This window comes from Pinus tabuliformis, chromosome 4_1, assembly GCF_031772625.1.
Source record: "Pinus tabuliformis cultivar Carrire ecotype Pingquan chromosome 4_1, CPIR1, whole genome shotgun sequence".
In the NCBI taxonomy this organism is placed as follows: Eukaryota; Viridiplantae; Streptophyta; class Pinopsida; order Pinales; family Pinaceae; genus Pinus; species Pinus tabuliformis.
In genome coordinates this window covers 928,093,219-928,111,591 of record NC_142303.1, presented here as the reverse complement: position 1 = coordinate 928,111,591, position 18,373 = coordinate 928,093,219, and the positions used below count along the sequence as shown (strand labels likewise).

The 18,373-nt window shown below is 41.3% G+C and overlaps 1 protein-coding gene across 1 annotated transcript in view; it reads right to left on the bottom strand.

Moving 5' to 3' along the window:
- The window catches only part of LOC149179197 (uncharacterized), a 459,862-nt gene that overhangs the window by 77,091 nt on the left and 364,398 nt on the right, over positions 1-18,373 (bottom strand). Inside the window, 3 exon segments of the mRNA XM_089423794.1 lie at positions 15,143-15,312; positions 15,404-15,545; positions 15,661-15,866. Of these exon segments, the coding sequence (XP_089279920.1) occupies positions 15,143-15,312; positions 15,404-15,545; positions 15,661-15,866 (518 nt within the window).

Below are 18,373 nucleotides of genomic sequence, written 5' to 3'. Positions count from 1 at the left end.
TTCGGGGCTCCCGTAGCAAGGTCTAATACAAGAGGCTGGGTAATTCGAGGATCCTACCCCTCATCGCCTGTAGTCCGCCTAACTACAACTCAATGTCTCCCCACTTCTTTTGAAGTGGCACATGAGCACTCATGGCACAATCATCATCTGTCTCCACTTCCTTCTCTGCCCTTGTTGGCACTACCATGGTCTCGGAGGCCTCTCCCTTACTCTTCTTCCTTGGACACAACGTCGCATAATGACCCAACTCCCCATAGTGGAAGCATTTGACCTTGGAGTGGTCCTTTTTCTTCCTTTTCTCCTACTTTCCCTCAGATGCTAGGGCAACATCTTCCTCCTCCTCCTTCTTGATTCTGATCCCCTTGCTGCTGCTTCCCGCCTTGCTCAGCCTTCTAATCTCTTCTTGGTGAAGAGTAGCCCACATTTCCTCCTAATTTGGAAGGGTCGCCCTACCCAATATGCTCTGGACAAACACCTCCCAGTTTTTTGAGACTGTGTTCAGGACTATTCTCACCATCAATTCTGGATCCGACATTGCCCCTATGGAAGTCAGCTGATCCCGGATCTCCTTCAATCGACCGTCGATCTGTTCTCCCTTTTGCATCTCGTATGATCGCAACTGATTTTCTAGTAACATCTTCCTCTGCATGGAAGTATGCTGATACAACTTGCTCAAGGCCTCCCACATCTCCTATGCCGTGTTCTTCTTGGCAATATGTGGTACTATATGATCCTTGACCCCGTCAAAGATGATACTCTTAGCCCTCACCATTGCATCCTCGTACCTGTCGTTATCAACCAGGTCAACTGGGATAGCTATCGTCCTCAAGGCAAATTGCTTGACACAATTCCTATCTAGAACAGACAAGATTCTGGCCTTCCAGACTACGAAGTTCAAGGCTCCGTCCAGTCTGTGCTGGTCTCTTACCTCGTTCACTGCCATCTCACTGCTCCTCTAATTCCCTCCTGGAAGTTCTTGGTGTGACTCCCTCTGAGCCTCGATTTCCCTCCTGGAAACCTTTCCGCCAATGTCAAGATGCCCCCACTCCGATCGTTAGTGCAGCTGCACCACTGATCCGGATTTCTTTGCTAGAAATCCTTGGCAACAACTCTGTTAAGTTATGGTATGTTCTATGCTTATAACAATTTAATACTTTTTCTTATTATATTCCACAGATTAGCAATCACATGTACATAAAGTAAAGTGCAGATAGAACATTAAACGATTGATAGAAAACAAGCCAAGACAAGAGACACAAGATGTGGCGGCTAGCCAGGGACAAACCCCACGATGTGTGGGGAAACCGTTTGATCAAATCTTCTTTTATATCCAATAATTCAGCAGAGATAAATAGTACAATAAATTTGATTTATATCAACAGTAGCAAACCCTAGATCAGCAACATCAACATTAACAGTTTCATCATCAAAACTAGGGCAGTCGATATCTCACAAACCGACCGTCAGATCGGCTTGATTCCACCACCAAAAGTTGCAGCCTTCAGAGAAGGTTCAGATGAACCTACAATGCAGTTTAGATGAGGAGATCTTCTAGTCCACGCAGGTCAAACTTCACTTCTGCAGTTGCAGCTTCCTTCAAACTAGGGTAGTCGATATCTCGCAAACCATCCGTCAAATCGACTTGATTCCACTACCAAAAGTTGCAGCCTTCAGAGGAGGTTCAGATGAACCTACAACACAATTTAGATGAGGAGATCTTTTGGTCCACGCAAGTCAAACTTCACTTATGCAGTTGCAGCTTCCTTCAAACTAGGGCAGTCGATATCTCGCAAACCATCCGTCAAATCGACTTGATTCCACCACCAAAAGTTGTAGCCTTCAGAGGAGTTTTAGATGAACCTACAGCACAAATCAGAAGAGGAGGTTTGATGGTCCATGCTCGTCAAAGTTTGGATCTGCAGTGGCACTTCAGTTTCAGCAACTTCTAGCTTCACATGTGTGAGAGAGAGACCCTTTTCTGCGCAGTAGAGAAAAGACTCTTTTCTGCGTAGTAGAGAGAGAGAGATTTGATGAGATGAGTGAGTGCGAATGAGGAAAAGTCCTCCTGTATTTATACACAACTGTTGATGTTTGAATAGATGCGATTGTTGGGCTTCTGAGCCTACATGAGTTGTAGGTCAGCTTGATAATAATTCCATAATCAAAATAAATTCATATCTCCATGAATACTTATCAAAATCGGATGATCTTTAGATCAACCCTACGCCTTTCGACGAGAGGAATCTAATGAACATATTATCAGCCATGAATAAGATGACCCACATGAAGTTTGGCCCTAGTTGCCAATTTTAACACTCCCTGTCAACTAGGGAGAACTTCATCTACAATCTTTTTGTCGGTCACTACTATTCATCCATCAAATGCACTGCCCTGTACAGCCTAACCCTTGCCCTGCTCTGCTCTATTCTACCTATTCTGCTTTGTCTTGTTCTACCATGTATTGATCTGTACGGCTTTGTGTTGTTATGCTCTGTTCTACTTTGTTCTGTTCTGCTCTTCTTTTGTCCGAATTATGAAGAAGAAATGATCGAGGATGTATCATACTGACTCAAAGTCAGTCTCAAAGTATGTACCACTGGTCCTAGACCAGTCTCAACCAACCCAAAGTCAGTGTCATAATGAGTACAACTCCTACCGCTGGTCCCAGACCAGTAACATCCTCCACTGACTCAAAGTCAGTCTCAGAGTGCATACCACTGGTCCCAGACCAGTAACAACCGACCTGAAGTCAGTGTCATAGAATGCACCACTCCTACCACTGGTCCCAGACCAGTATCATTGATCCCAAATCAATGGAGGTCATCCTAGTGTAGGGAGTACGGTAGATACAACGATGCGTCCATCGGTACTACTATGGTCCCTAACTTCATTTCCCTACTCATTGATCAGATAGGAGGTACTTCCAATGAGTCCCAGACTGCATGGGTAGGATGTCTCGACAGGAGAACTTAATCAATCCTATCCTCACAGGAGAACACATCAATCCTGGTACAGTCGCCATGGAGAACACATCAATCCAGGCCTCACAGGAGAACACATCAATCCTGCTACAATCGCCATGGAAAACACATCAATCCACGCCTCACAGGAGAACACATCAATCTTGCTACAATCGCCATGGAAAACACATCAATCCAGGCCTCACAGGAGAACACATCAATCCTGCTACAATCACCATGGAGAACACATCAATCCAGGCCTCATAGGAGAACTAATCATCCTGCTACACAGGAGAGCGAATCATCCTGTTCCACAAGAGAGCGAGTCATCCTGTCCCACAAGAGAGTGAATCATCTTGTTCCAGTACGCACCACCAGGGGAGGGCGAGTCACCCTGTGGTGGTATGTTGCTCCAGTAAGAACCGCAAGCCCTCAGAGCTCCTAGAGCTTAATGTATACAACATGCAGGACCCTTGTACAAGGGTTTCTTGACGACTCCAAGTCGTTTGGGAAAATCACAGATTAGATATTTCCTCAGGGCTTTGACAAGGTGTATCGACTTGTACATCATCTTAATGCAATGGAGCCTCCTTGCTTATTGACTTACTATATACCAGATGATGTCTATCTGCTGGAGCAATCGACGAATATGGGATTCCTCAATAATCAAATCCCACCTCTGGTTGTTATAGAGAATCACAGTGGTATGTGTTCAAACAGCTCACTGAAGAGCTTCCCCAACCAGGCAACTTCATACGAGATCATACTCGTATATATGTATCTAGTCTCCGTGGTTCTTATGGCAACTAACTTCTGCTTCCTGCTCATCCATTATATCGAAGCAGAATCCAAAGAGAAACAGCACTATAAGTTCTCTAGTGATCCTCCACACTACCTGCCTAATAAGCATTCGAATAATCATGCAATTTCATATTTCCGGCAGTGTATCTCAATCCATGAGAGATTGTGTCCTGAAGACATCTCAGAAGATTCATGGCACCAATCTAGTGAGGCTCAACCAAATATGAGCTCACAATGCTAACTGCAAAACATATGTTCGGACAGAGGTTCACCAAGAACATCAACGCGAATGAGTTTTTGAAACTCAGAGGCATTTCCCAAATTTGGTCTGACATCACTACCATATAATTTCTGAAAGTTAAGATCCTCGAGGTAGTCACAGGCTTGCAGTCCATCATACCAAATCTTTTCAGAATCTTCACCACATATTTTCCTTGAGATATGAAAATTTCCCTTGGCTTTTGCCACACTTCAAGTCCTTGGTTCTTCATTTCAAATTCAACTCCCTCTTACATTTGTGAATGAGAGGGTATGCACCTATGAGGAGGTCATCCACATACAACACCAATATGAGAGGCTTGTCATCTTCAACCTTAAGGTAAAGGTTAGGATCAACTTCACTCCTAGTGAATCCCAGCTTCATCAAGTAGCTATCGATCCTCTCATACCATGCTCTGGGTGCTTGCTTCAGCCCATAGAGAGCCTTCTTCAACCTGCATACATGAGATTTTCAATCATAAATCTCAAATCCTTCAGGTTGCTCCACATAGACCTCTTCTTTGATTGAACCATGCAAGAATGCGGTCTTGACATCCATCTAATGTAGGTTCCATCCTTGTGAAGCCACAAGGGCTATGATCAAGCGGATGGTTGTATATCTGGAAACAGGTGCAACGATCACATCATAGTCTATACCTTCCTTCTAGGAGAAACCACGAGCAACAAAACGAGCCTTATACTATTCCGTACTTCCATCTGCTGCAGCTTTATCTTGTAAAGCCATTTTGAAGTAACAATTGTCTTGTCCTGGGGTCTGGGAACTACTTCCCAGACATCATTCTCCATAATGGTCATAGCATCCTTCCATACTTGATGCTTGACGGCATCTGAGAATGATGAAGGCTCATTTTGTATGATTGTGCTCATACTAGTCAAGTATCCCTGATACTTGTTGGGTTTCTTACTTTCATGGAAGGTTCCTCGGGGTGCAGCATGTCTTTCAACATCATCAAGTATCCCCCTAAGCCATGAAGGCCTCTTCCTAGAAGAGGAAAGCTCGGGTGGATAAATAGGATCCATCGGTTCTTCCACATCAGGCATTGTTACATAATCTACCCATAGAGACAGCTTCCACAATCGTACGGTGCCACACCATTTTGCTCTAGAGTATGTGGTGTAGTAGTCTCCCTCTTAATGCCAACCTCAGGTATGCCTGAGTGAACCAATTGTAATATATCAAAGGTCTTGCTTAGGCTTGAGGGGAATGGTCCCCTTTTGAGCTTTCCTTCGACACATCCCGAACATACACCTTCTTTTTCTACTCGGAATTCGGGCATCCCTGTTACCATATGTCTTACATCGGGTAGATCTTTGTAATGAAGATGGGCAAACCTCCAATGCCAAAGTTCGGACTTAAGAGATGTGTCATAAGACATGACACCTACCTGACTTTCATTGACCTGATATAATGAATCAACATGAAACCCAAGAGTAAAGGCATCTTTAACATTATTTTTCGATACACGTACCTTGCCATCACTGAAGGTTACCTTGTAGCCTTTGTCTTCCATTGCCAAGATGGACACCAGGTTCTTTCGAAGGTCAGGTGCATTTAATACATCCTAGAATTTCTAGCCTTCTTGAATGGTTGTCCTCTTCCTTGATTTCCAACATTCCTTTTACCTTTGCTGTTGAATTTTCCATCCCTTCGATTACCATGAGAGGGATTTTGATCATCGTTACAGTGAGAGTCCTTTCTATCAGGGCATTCCCTTACATAGGGACTTGCTTTATTGCAAAAGTAACATCGTCCTTTTCTTCCACCCTTAGGTCCAGCCTTTCTTTTCAATTTAGACTCAGAATTATTTCCTTTCTTAGCATGAGAAGAAAAGGCAGCAGGAGGACCTTTAGGCATGGGCATTTCTTGCTCTTCTACCCTTGTTTCTTCTTGAATGCATCTAGCCATTAATTTCTCGAAACTAGAAATTACATTATTGTTCAGAAGAATAGTCCTGAACACATACCATTCAGATGGTAATCCTCCAAGAGTTGTGAGTGCCATTTCTCTGTCAGTAATAGTCTCCCCAATAGATAGGAGATCGTTCTTGATCTCGGTGATTCTTAAGAAGTATGCTTGCATACTCTCATTTGTACCCTTCTTAATTTCATTCAGCTTATTTCTAAGAAACAAGACTTGATTTGCATCATTTACTTTAAATAAACTCACCAGTCTATCGTAGATCTCCTTGGAGGTGTTCAGATCGGAGATGTAGGCCACCAAGCATTTTTCAATAGCGTCCCTCATGATCTTCTTCACTTTAACTTCTCCGGTTTTCCATTTGTACCTGGCAGCAATGGATGCATTTAATGGAGGCTCAACAATATTGCCTCTTACATGGTCCAGCACTCCTTGATCTTCTAGGTTAGATCGATAGACATCTTCCATCCGTGATAGTCAGCTTTCTCACGAAACTTGTCTTCGGCAAGAAAGAGTGTTGAGGACCCCATAGTTCTTTTAGGATAGCCTTGCCAATCTTCTCTTTGGTGATTGCTCTTGCTCTTGCTCGGGCTTTGTCTTCACCTCAACTCCGATCCCATGTTAAGTTATGGTATGTTCTATGCTTATAACAGTTTACTTATTTTTCTTATTATATTCCAGAGATTAGCAATCACATGTACATAAAGTATAGTGCAGATAGAACATTAAACAATCGACAGAAAACAAGCCAAGACAAGAGACACAAGATGTGGCGGCTAGCCAGGGACAAACCCCACAATGTGTGGGGAAACCCTTTGATCAAATATTCTTTTATCTTCAATAATTCAGCAGAGAGAAATAGTACAATAAATCTGATTTATATCAACAGTAGCAAACCCTAGATTAGCAGCATCAGCATTAGCGGCTTCATCATCAAAACTAGGGCAGTCGATATCTCATAAACCAACTGTCGGATCGGCTTGATTCCACCAACAAAAGTTGCAGCCTTCAGAGGAGGTCAAGATGAACTTATAGCGCAGTTCAGATGAGATCTTCTAGTCCATGCAAGTCAAACTTCACTTCTGCAGTTGCAGCTTCAGTTTCAGTAGCGTCCTTCAAACTAGGGCAGTGGATATCTCACAATCCGTCTCCCAGATCGACTTGATTCCACCACCAAAAGTTGCAGCCTTCAGAGGAGATTCAGATGAACGTACAGCGCAGTTTAGATGAGGAGATCTTCTGGTCCACGGAAGTCAAACTTCACTTCTGCAGTTGCAGCTTCAGTTTCAACAGCTTCCTTCAAACTAGGGCAGTCGATATCTCGCAAACCGTCTATCGGATCGACTTGATTCCACCACCAAAAGTTGCAGCCTTCAGAGGTGGTTCAGACGAACCTAAAATGCAGATTAGAAGAGGAGGTTTGATGGTCCACGCTGGTCAAAGTTTGGATCTGCAGTTGCAGCTTCAGTTTCAGGAGCTTCCGGCTTCACATGTGTGAGAGAGACCATTTTCTGCGCAGTAGAGGAGAGACTCTTTTCTGCACAGTAGAGAGAGAGAGATGTGATGAGATGAGTGAGTGCAAATGAGGAAAAGTCCTCCTGTATTTATACACAACTGTTGATGTTTGAACAGATGCAACTATTGGGCTTCTGAGTCTACATGAGTTGTAGGTCGGCTTGATAATAATTCCATAATCAAAATAAATTCATATCTCCATGAATACTTATCAGAAGCGGATGATCTTTAGATCAATCCTACACCTCTCGACGAGAGGAATCTACTGAACATATTATTAGCCATGAATAAGATGAACCACATGAAGTTTGGCCCTAGTTGCCAATTTTAACAAACTCCCTCCTCCTTGGTCTTGCACTGTTAGGTATTGTTCTGACTATAGTGCCCCACCAGCTTCACTCTGCAACTTACCCACAACCTTCTAAGCTCCAGAAAATTGAAAGTTAGAGCTTCTAGGCTCTGCACAATCCCAGCACCAACGAAATTCACACCTCCTGGCCATGGGCGTCAATCCTTCCTGACTGAGAAAGATGATCGGGCACTGCGTAGGTCGAGTCTACTCCCCTCTGCCACTGCATTGATCCTCTTCCCAGCTCAAACTTGATGACGCAGGCACTGCGTCACCCCTTCCTTGCTGCTTCTCTGCTAGGACCAACTTTTGTCACTCAGGACAGTTGTTTTCTACTATTGCTGCTCTGCTCAGCTGATGTCCTCAGTTCTCTTGTGATCTGCAACCATCCTCTGATACCATGTTGGAATTTCTAGGTCTAACTGTTAGAAACCCTTCATGTACTTTTCTGATTTATTTCTGCCTCCTTGTTCTGAATAATTAACAAGTTATTTACCATGTAAATACTAAAAATAAATACAAGCACATGCTCAACACATTACAGATCATCAACTGAAGGAAACAAAATAAGCACACAAGTGACACCGTTGTGTTTGGAATAATTTCCTGGGAAAAACCTAATGCGGGAAAACCGGTGTAGCTATCTGAGGGTTTTAATTATTAAGCAGTTTCAGAATACAATCTGGGTGCCAAAACTGGCTCACCCAACAAAGAATAATCTCGGTAGTAGTACTTCTCAATCAGAGACAGATATTCTGACTGAAACCCCAGATAAACACTCCGACAGTTCCCAGCTCCAATCTGCCCCACGAAAACCCCAGCATCAACCTCTAGGGATTGCGTCAGTCCTTTCTGGCCCAGCGTCACCCTACCTCTCCCTGCATCAGCCTTTGGAGGCACTGCGTCAGCCCTTAGAGCCTTTGTGTCACCCACGCTGGTTCTCTGAGGCACTACGCAGCTCCTGGCTACCTCTGCGTGAGCCCTGGCTGGCTCTGCGTGAACCTCTAGTTGGCTCTGCGTCCCTCTCTCCTGGCTTCTGCATTGATCCTCTTGGTACTATCTCTGCCTCTCTGCTTATGTATTCATTGCCCCTCAGCTGCAACTCTGATCACTCTTTTGACTTCCACAACAAACCTTGCCCTAGAAAAATCAAAATCTTGATCAACTCGGTGTGTTCTCCAAGTGACCCTCAAGCCTCCTCTTATACTTTTCTCGTTGACAAATCAACAACCGACATTAAGACCTAATCAACGACTAAGATTAGATCTGGCTTGATCCATGACTTTTGGACCATTCTAACTCAGTTTTATATTAATTCACATGAATATTTTATTTTCCCTAAGCTTAGACTTAGGGATTCCATTAAAAATTTTAATTTTAATATCTCCCAAACTGTTTAGAATCTACCCAAACCCTTTCTGGGTATTGGAGATCTCATGTGCCTTAGACTCTCCACCAATTTTCGTGGCTAGAGCACATCCGATGTTACCCCAAATCAACATGATTATGTTTCTTCTATTTGTTAATTACTGAACAAAATTATTTTTAGTTTCCTATAGTAACCGAAACTAATACACTGCAGCCTTCACATTTTAAATGAAATGTGGAAATAAGAAACTGAACAAGAAAGAAATACACAACACATCTACACAGTTATTTTTGGACAAATGTCCCCAGAAAAACCCAATGCGGGAAAACCGGTGCAACAACTCTGAGGGTTTTATTATTATGGAGTAGTGATTTCCGAATACAATTTCTCAATGCCTTCCCGACAATCCAGTTACAGAGAATATCATTGACAGAGAGATTAGTGAGGTTACCTCACACTATCACTAGAAATCCTAGCTGATCCAACCACCGAATGAATTGCCCTTGGCTGCTCTGCGTAGTCACTATATCAACCCAGCATCACACTCTCTGGGGACAACATGACCCCTTCAACTGATCAATTTTCTGCCCAAGAACTTCCATTTGCACCTCCCAGTCTCACACCCCGTCTTCCAGCTTCTGTAATCGATTCCTTCAATAAATTTTCGGATTCCTTCTTTGCTTCTGCGCTACCTCTGCGTGGCCCTGCGTGGCTCTGCGTCAACCTCTCTCACTCTACACTGCCTCTACTAGATCTCTCTCTCTCTCTCTTCTCTGCTGAGTATTATCTGACTGGGAGAGATTTCCCTTCAGATACTATCCCTGCCCCTCACTGCAAAAGATCACTATCAAAAATCTCCCTGGCAGCTGCTCTGCTTCAAAAAATGTAACTTTTTGATCTTTCCACTGTGTGTTCTCCAAGTGCCCATTGATGTCCTTAGAATCCTCTAGTTGAGAACGAAAGGCCCATATTAGATTCTAATCAATGGCTCAGATCATTTGGACTCAATTTCTGTCTTATTCTAGAAGTTTCACCCACGGTTTAGATTAATACCCATTAATTATTTTAATTTCCTAAATTTAGACATAGGGTCCCATTAAAAATAATTGATTATTTTAATAAAACTATCTCCGGGTGGAATTTCCCAAAATGATTTTTAGGTATTGGAGAATGCATGTATCTAAGCCTCCTTGCAAATTTTGAGACTTAGAGCACATCCGATGCTACTAGAAATCAATAGAAGGGACAAATCTGCTACAGGAGCAACAAGGAATGCTACAGGAAAAGGCAACCACATCAAAAAGGGAAGAAGAAGGTCTCCAAGAACTCCAAGAGTCTGAACCACAACCTAACCTTGGATCCTACTACAAATTTTTTGAGGGAGGTAGGATTATACTCGAGAAATTTGTAGTCCCCCTTTCGTTCAAATTGGAAAGAGAAAGGGGCAGAACTCACAGAAGGATGCAAATTGCAAAATCAAAGAAGGTAGAAGATGTGGGTCTTATGGAGGAGAAACTAGAACAAATGGGCAAAGAAATGACTGACCTAAGATTGAGGGAGTCAAGCATGAGAGAACAACTACAATTAGAAAATCAAAGACTAAGGGAGAAGTTGCAGGAAAAGGAGGTACAACTTGCCACCATGGCAAGTTTTTCCATGGAAGCCATACAATGCAGACAACCATCCAAGTCTTATGCCATCTTCCTCAAGGAGCAGTGGTTGTAGTTCCAGATAAAAACATTAGCACAGTATGGCTCTCTACCATTCCAAGCCTACAGAAAATTCATTGACTTTTGTTAGAAGGTAAGTACTGAGGACAGAGCCAAAATAGTTGAGTTCTATATGCATAATATGATCCTCACAGACATGAACTTTTGGGACCCCAACTCAAGATTGGGGGACATGCAACTAATGGCGCTAGCCTCTTGGTTGACCCATGAAGAAACAAGGGTTGAGGAAGTGAAGAGGGCGGTGACCATAGAAGAAAATGAGCCTTTGTACATCAGAGTAGAGTTAGTGAGCCCCAAGGCTATCATCAGTAACCACAACATCATCTCCAATGATCCCAAATTGGCCCCTCAGTACATGACAACACAAGAACAAGCTATCATCCATTTTGAGGACACCTTTAGGTTAGGAGCTTGCAAGGAGATGGCATGCCCTGCCTCACAATTTACAAATCAGAGTATATCACTCTCATGAAAGACTAAGGAATTCCCTAGAGAAAACCCCACTTTACAAGAGGATCATTCAAAGATTAAAGATCAATTGGATAGGGCTCAAACTCAATCCTCCCTTACTGTTGGGCCTACAGAAGAGAAGAGACCAGGCAAAAGAAAGAAAGGAATGGGCAGACATAGAAGCAACAACATGGTTCTATCCACAAGAAGGCACATCATCTAAGGTGCCTTGGGATGTCAAAGAGGCCACCAGGGCCATGAATGAACTTCACATCAGTGAGTGAGTTGCTTAGAGGGTGAGAAACACCTTTAGCAGGGGGGTGATGATGGGTCCCATCAATAGGTATATTTTGAGGCCCATTGTGCTATCCTCCAGCCCTTAAACTCTCTTTTTCTCACATTAATTTACATTTTGTAACCATAATGTGCTTAGTAGGAAGACTAAAGGGTGCTTGTCATATTTCATGGCCTAATGTGGTTAATATGCAGGCAAAAGAAGCATTTTTGGAGATATTTACTATGCAGGGGCACATTGGAGGCATCTAGAGAGAATATAGGAGGATTGTCCACTACATTAACTCTCCAACTTGGCTTGAGTCCCAAGATTCCTCACCAACAGCTCGAAGTCCATTGACAGCCGAGGAACTCAAGTGCATGTGAAGATCCAAGGGAACCAGATCCACCAATTTCGATATTTTGGAGGGAAGCAATCCTCCTCTCAAGGGAGCTGCCCCTCAGTCACTTTTTGTATAAATAAACAAGCCTAAGGGCTCATTAGGATTCAAACTTTGTTGGAGATAGAGATATCTATCACGAGCCAAGAGCTTGACATTGTTATTTTCATCTTTGATATGATGTATGCGACTCTTATTTGTTGTTATTGGAAAGCTTATAGTTGATCAACATCTTAGTTAACTTTGGAGGGCTGAAACCTGTGGGTTTGGGCCCAACCCAAAGGATTTAGTCCTTCTCATGTATTCTTTCCTTTTTCTTGTTCAAGTCATTATGTTTCTTTCCTTGTTTAGGTAGGAATTATATTGCAAAAATTGTAGTTGCAAGTTGGACCACCACCTCTCTTGTGGGAAGTGTGGTTGAAGAATCTACAACAACAAGCCAAAAACATGTGTTTATGATTTCTTGGAAATTACTAAGTTTTGGATTGAGATTCGTTTGCATGCTTGGTTTCTACAACTTAGAAATTAGCAGCATTGATTTGGCAATTAGATTAGATGCATGTTGTAGGACAGAGTAGATCTTGAAGAAATAAAATTCAACTCATCCTTTCCACTTTGATTAATTTCAATACAATATTGATGTATGTCCTTGATTGCTAATCTGCAGGAGCTGCCAGTGATTTGCAAGAGTTGGTACACTCATTCACATTCACTTAGACAATCCTATCTTCCTCCTGGACACATCATACTGCTCTCAAGCTCTGCCACCAAAATCTTCTTTTCAAGACTAATGAGGGACACCATGGGCATAAACTTTTGTGCAAGATAGGCCTCTGAGGGGTGTTAGGCTTGGAAAAAGACCTCATACATCCTTCATCAACCCGTCCTCACCTTCATAACACCATCCTTGTCCCCAGAAAGCTCTCAGACCTACTCATGTAGCAAAACAGCACAGTCTTGTAGCAAAATAGGGCTTCCTGTAGCAGTAGCACTGCCTAAATTCAACCATATTCACCCTAGGACCCTAACTCTTGCATTGTGAAGTTCAATAACAACCCCCATGCTTCGATTCCATGATTAGGGAGACCCTAGGACCACTCCAAACCTATCCTTCATCCTCTGTAAACACAAAACAACAAGTGGATTAGACTTAGTTTTGTAATTCCATAGTTATGTTGAAGATTGAATTCCTTCTTCTCAAGCAAGTTGCAATTAGATTAATGATTCCTGCAAGTAGAATATTGATTTGAATAGTGTGCAAATAGAGTAGCATAAGTTTACTTCTACAACTAGTATAGTTTGTCCCTTTCATGAAGTTACAATTAGTCTTTACATTTAATGAATGGTATTTTCATCTCTACATATAGAATAATGTTCATTCCCTTGCAACCATGATATGCTTTCATAGAAATTATCTTTGTAGTTAGCTGAAGGAGTGGTCTCTGTATGCCTTGATTTGATCTAATGACTGAGGGTGGCATGAGTAGAACTTAGCATGTTGTGCATATAGCACTGTCACCTCTAAGTTTGTACGAACCCCGAGTTGATAATTTTAAGTTGAGAGCCTTGGGAGTGCAACATCCTTGATGCAACACCAAGGCTCATCAGCTAGATTACATCATCAGGGGTTTTATGGGATCCGACAAATTTTGTTTGGCATGTTCCATCATAAAGGGCAGTTCTGCACAACTTGCTTTTGGTTCCGTTGCATTATGATAATTCCCATATAACGGAGTTCTTATTGATCCTAACATAATTAATTACACTTAAGGTAGCATTCTGGGAGGAATATTTGATGGAACACCTTAGTGCAATAGCTTGTTGGAAATGAAAAGAGGAAATATACAAGATGGAATGATGAGGAGTGACTTCCAGCGGCCAGAGAAAGTATGATGGGCGATTTACCATTTTTTCGGATTAACAGTGACTTTAATTAGTCATTTAATTAAATAAAAGAAGGGGAAAATGATTAATTGAAGGAAAAAGGCCAAAAGTGACTCAAGTAAAATTAAATTAAATTGAAAGTCACTTAGATGAAGTCAAGGAGGAGCTTCTAAAATAATATTAAAATAATCAAAATAAAATACTTCTAGAAGATTAGAGATCTATCTATCAATTCTTTAAAAGGAGGAGGGGTAGATCATTTGGGACATCTTGGATTTGGAGTGTTTGTCTTTTGTGAGGTTGGGAGAACTTAGTTCTCAGCTTGAGTCAATGCCAGGATCAAAACCCTTTGGGTGATTCGATTAGATGGATGAAACCCTATGTCATCCCTTGGTGAATTCATTCAGAATTCACAGGTGCGGTCATCAAATAAGTTTATTTTGGAGGCTTGATGTGGCATTGTGGTAGATCTTTTTGAGGCCATCGCATAAGCCATTTCCAATTTCTTGTATCGGCATATTTCAGATTAATAAAAATAAGGTTGAGTTTCACTGCATGTGCATCTTGTCAATTTTCAGTTGCAATTTATATTTCCCAGTTATCCCATTTAATTTCATGGTTCAATTTGTGAAATTTGTTTATCGAATTGACAGCATAAATTTCTGAAGCAATACTCTGTGAAATTTGTTAAAATTAATATTCTGAATATTAAAAACTCAGCTCATCAATCAAACCCCAGGTCTTGTGCCTCATCAAACAGGCCTCTATCAAGAAAGCAAATTGCCTCGAATTGGAGCCTTGAACCTAAATTGTGTCTTTCTTGTAGAAAGCCTTATTGTGTCACGTTATACCATAACCTAGAATACACATTAGGTGACCTTCTCACATACCGGGATTCCTCCCATCAGTGAAAATCCATAAAGAGTGAAGGTTTTGGCTGTGGTAACAGTGGTCCACTACCCCATTGTTGTCTCTTGGTCTAGTGTTAGCCTTGTAGGGTGTCCCTCTCCAAGGCCTACTAGATTTTGCGGCAACAAGTCCAAATTCCTATCCTCACTATTAAGTTCAACCTTTTGAAAGCAGTGATGCATGAATATTTTTAATTATATACACTCTATTAGACATTCAACATCCTATTCCAATAAAAATGATGCACTTTACAATAGAATAATTCAAGGGGAAGAAAATTAAAGTTTATGATGTAAATTTGTACCGATTAGCTCCAATAAGATTGAGGCCTGTGCCTCCTGCCTTGGATGATAGAAGGAATATTAATTCATCCCCAAAACCTTTGTTGAAATGATCAACCAATTGTTGCCTGGATGAACTGTCTGTTGTACCATCAAGGCGTAGCCATTTCCAACAGTGATGGTCACACAATCCCTAAATTTTTCCAACATTAGAATCACTACAGCAATTTTACTTCATCTACTATATTTCAAACAAATTTAGAAGTAAAATTCAAAATCCCAACCTGGATCATGTCAAGGCACTGAGTGAAATTGGAAACTATGACCACCCTATCCATTGTATTAGAAGATGGATTAAACACAGCAGAGAGCAATGAATCTAGACATTGAAGCTTTCCTGACAATCCATTTTCTGCAGGTTCAAACCTGCAGGTGAATGATGTAACTGGATGAAATAAGATAGAAAGAATATAACACTGAGAAAAAGGTAAATGCACAAGTGTGGGTGTGTGACAGTGAGAGATAGAGAGTACTAAAACACCTGTATTGAAGTGGCTGCTTCTGGCTTCCTTCTTTTCCATCAATGTCAACCAAGCTTTCCACAAAACCAGAAGTCAGGCCTGTATCCGTTGCTTCAGAAAAAGTATTATCCACAAATTTAGGATGATTGCACAACTTCCTTAGCATACATATTGCTAGCAGAACCTTGGCAGAGGGACTAGTTGATTGTATTGCATGACTTATAACCTGAAATGCAAAGTCTTAGGCATCATTCAAAGAATTATTTCTCTATTTGCTTGTTGCACTTCAGCTAATATGTGCTCAAAAGAAAGAAAATGCAGAGAATAATATTAAATAAATAGGTGAACAAAACACCAATGATATTCTAGTCAAAGAGTGCTAGGTACTGAAAAGGGCCCTAGTGAAACTCCCCACAAAAACATAAATACTCAAGTCTGACAGTTCTTAAATACCTCTTCAAAATTTGTCAACATTTAGAACATAAATTTCATGGATTCTGATTATCAGAAATCTTAATGCCTTCTCATAGCAACCATTACATCATGAAACAACTGAAGCAAAAGGAAAACAACACAATATTCATAGATACACCATACAGAAAAGCAAATGATGAAAATCTTTGTAAAGGAAAAGGAATTAAGAAAACATTCAAGGATTGGCTTTGACAGTCAACATTATTTTCTCCTCATTATTGTGACTCAAATATGATATGCACTTTTGAAATCAACCATTGTATACTATCCAATAAATGATCATCCCTTGAAAGAGGACACTCCACTTTTATAGTTACCTTGTCTAATACCTTTAGTCCGCATGATGCAATAGTTCTCTTTGTATGTCCATACGAAGTTAGCTTACATTTCCTATACCATAGCTTCCTAAATTTCTAGCTAGATTTGACCACTGGAAAATGTCTGCAGACACCAAGTTGGACGGATTTCAATAACCTAACACATAAGTAAGGATTTTTCTGCTTCAATATTGTTCTTGTCATTACAACTATATGTGGCATCACAGATATTTGTGTCTAACTAGAGAGCTACGATTTCATTTTTTGAGTGGGTGCCTAATCAAATAAAGGACTTGAGAAAAATTATGACTGTTTCTAGTGGTCAACATTATTTTCCTGTCATTATTGTGACTCATCTCTCATGATATGCACTTTTTAAATCGATCACTAAGAAGATAAGCTATCACATATAATGCAATACAACACTTAAAGGAGTGATGAGCTATCACATAGAATCCAATACAACACTTAAAAGAGGGCACTCTTTTTTTATAATTACCATGTTCTATGCCCTTAGTTGTAATGTTCCTAATCAGAAATATAAGTGATATGTAAAGCATGCAAACAGTCCAGCAATCAGAAAAACGAAATAGACATTAAGCACCCATGGAAACACTGAAAATAAAGAACTGCTGAGCCATTTTATTACTTCTTCAGGAGAAAAATACAATTGTAAATAGAATGGTGCACCTGGGCTTGTCTCAACAAACAAGCATGACCAAACCCAGGTGAGAAAATGCTGAACTGAAGGCTGCTATAAATGCTGCACCAAACTGCACTGCGCTGCCCAAAAAACTGCTCTGTCTGCTGACTTCAAAGGGCTGGAATCACTGCTTCCCGTGCTTATAAAAATATGATATTTAGCTCCTTAATCCTTGCCCTAAACCAGAAAAACCCACGAAGGAATTTAGCTAGTTCAAAGTTCTGAAATTTGACCCCGAAGGAGCCCAACCTCAGCTGCAACTGCAAAACTTGGCCTGCTGGATTAAGGCTGTAAAACCTCCTCAAAAGTGTCCAAAAGCCCTGAGATGATCCCTCTGTGCTGTCTCCCAGGACTGGAATTCGAACTGCTGGGTTGTTGGATTCTTTGGCTCCAAAACTCCGATTGAATGCTGGCCCAATGTTGTCCTTCAGGTTCCTTGGCTCCTCCGGCAATTGGCTGATCCAAGGTGGCTCTATCTCCCTCTGTGTGTTCTCACTGTGGCCCAGAAATACACATTTCCTGAGTGTAGCTAAGTGACTGTGTTATAGATACTCCCCGGAACTCCTGAAAATGCTTGTGGAACTACCTTCCTAGGGTGGCACTCGAAGTCCCCTGAAGGTAAGGTTGAATCTCCGGCTTGAGAGATTCGTGGCTGAACAGGCAATTGACTTAGCTAAGCAGCTAGAGCAAATAGTCAAGTAAATTCAATGTACAAGGATGAATGAATGAACCAAATGAGAGCCTCCTCCTCCTTATGACTTCGTGGGCCTTCCTTGCCTCATTTGGGCCCCTCCAATCAGCTATTCGAATTCCCTCAAAGCCATTCAAATCGCCTAGTTCGAATTCCAATGTGGGTGGCCCCCATCTTCCACTAGCAATCTAATTTAGCCGAAATTTCTCCTAAGTCCCTAAGTCAAAACTGCTAGGTCATTTTCCTTAGCCAAAAATGTGCAAAAATGTGCAGAGATAAACATGTTACAAATGTATTTGGGAAGGGACATGACATTAGTCCACATGATGTAGTAGTTCTCTTTTGTAATTCGTATCAAATTAACCCATATAATGCCTTCTTAAATTTGCAAACGAAATTTTTATCATTGCCAAGTATGAATCCTTCAGGTTGTTCAATATAAACTTCTTCTAGGTCCCCATTTAAAAATGCAAATTTAACATCCATTTGATATACCTTAAAGTTATGAAAGCTGGAAAATGCAAGAAACATTCTTATGGCTTCAAGTC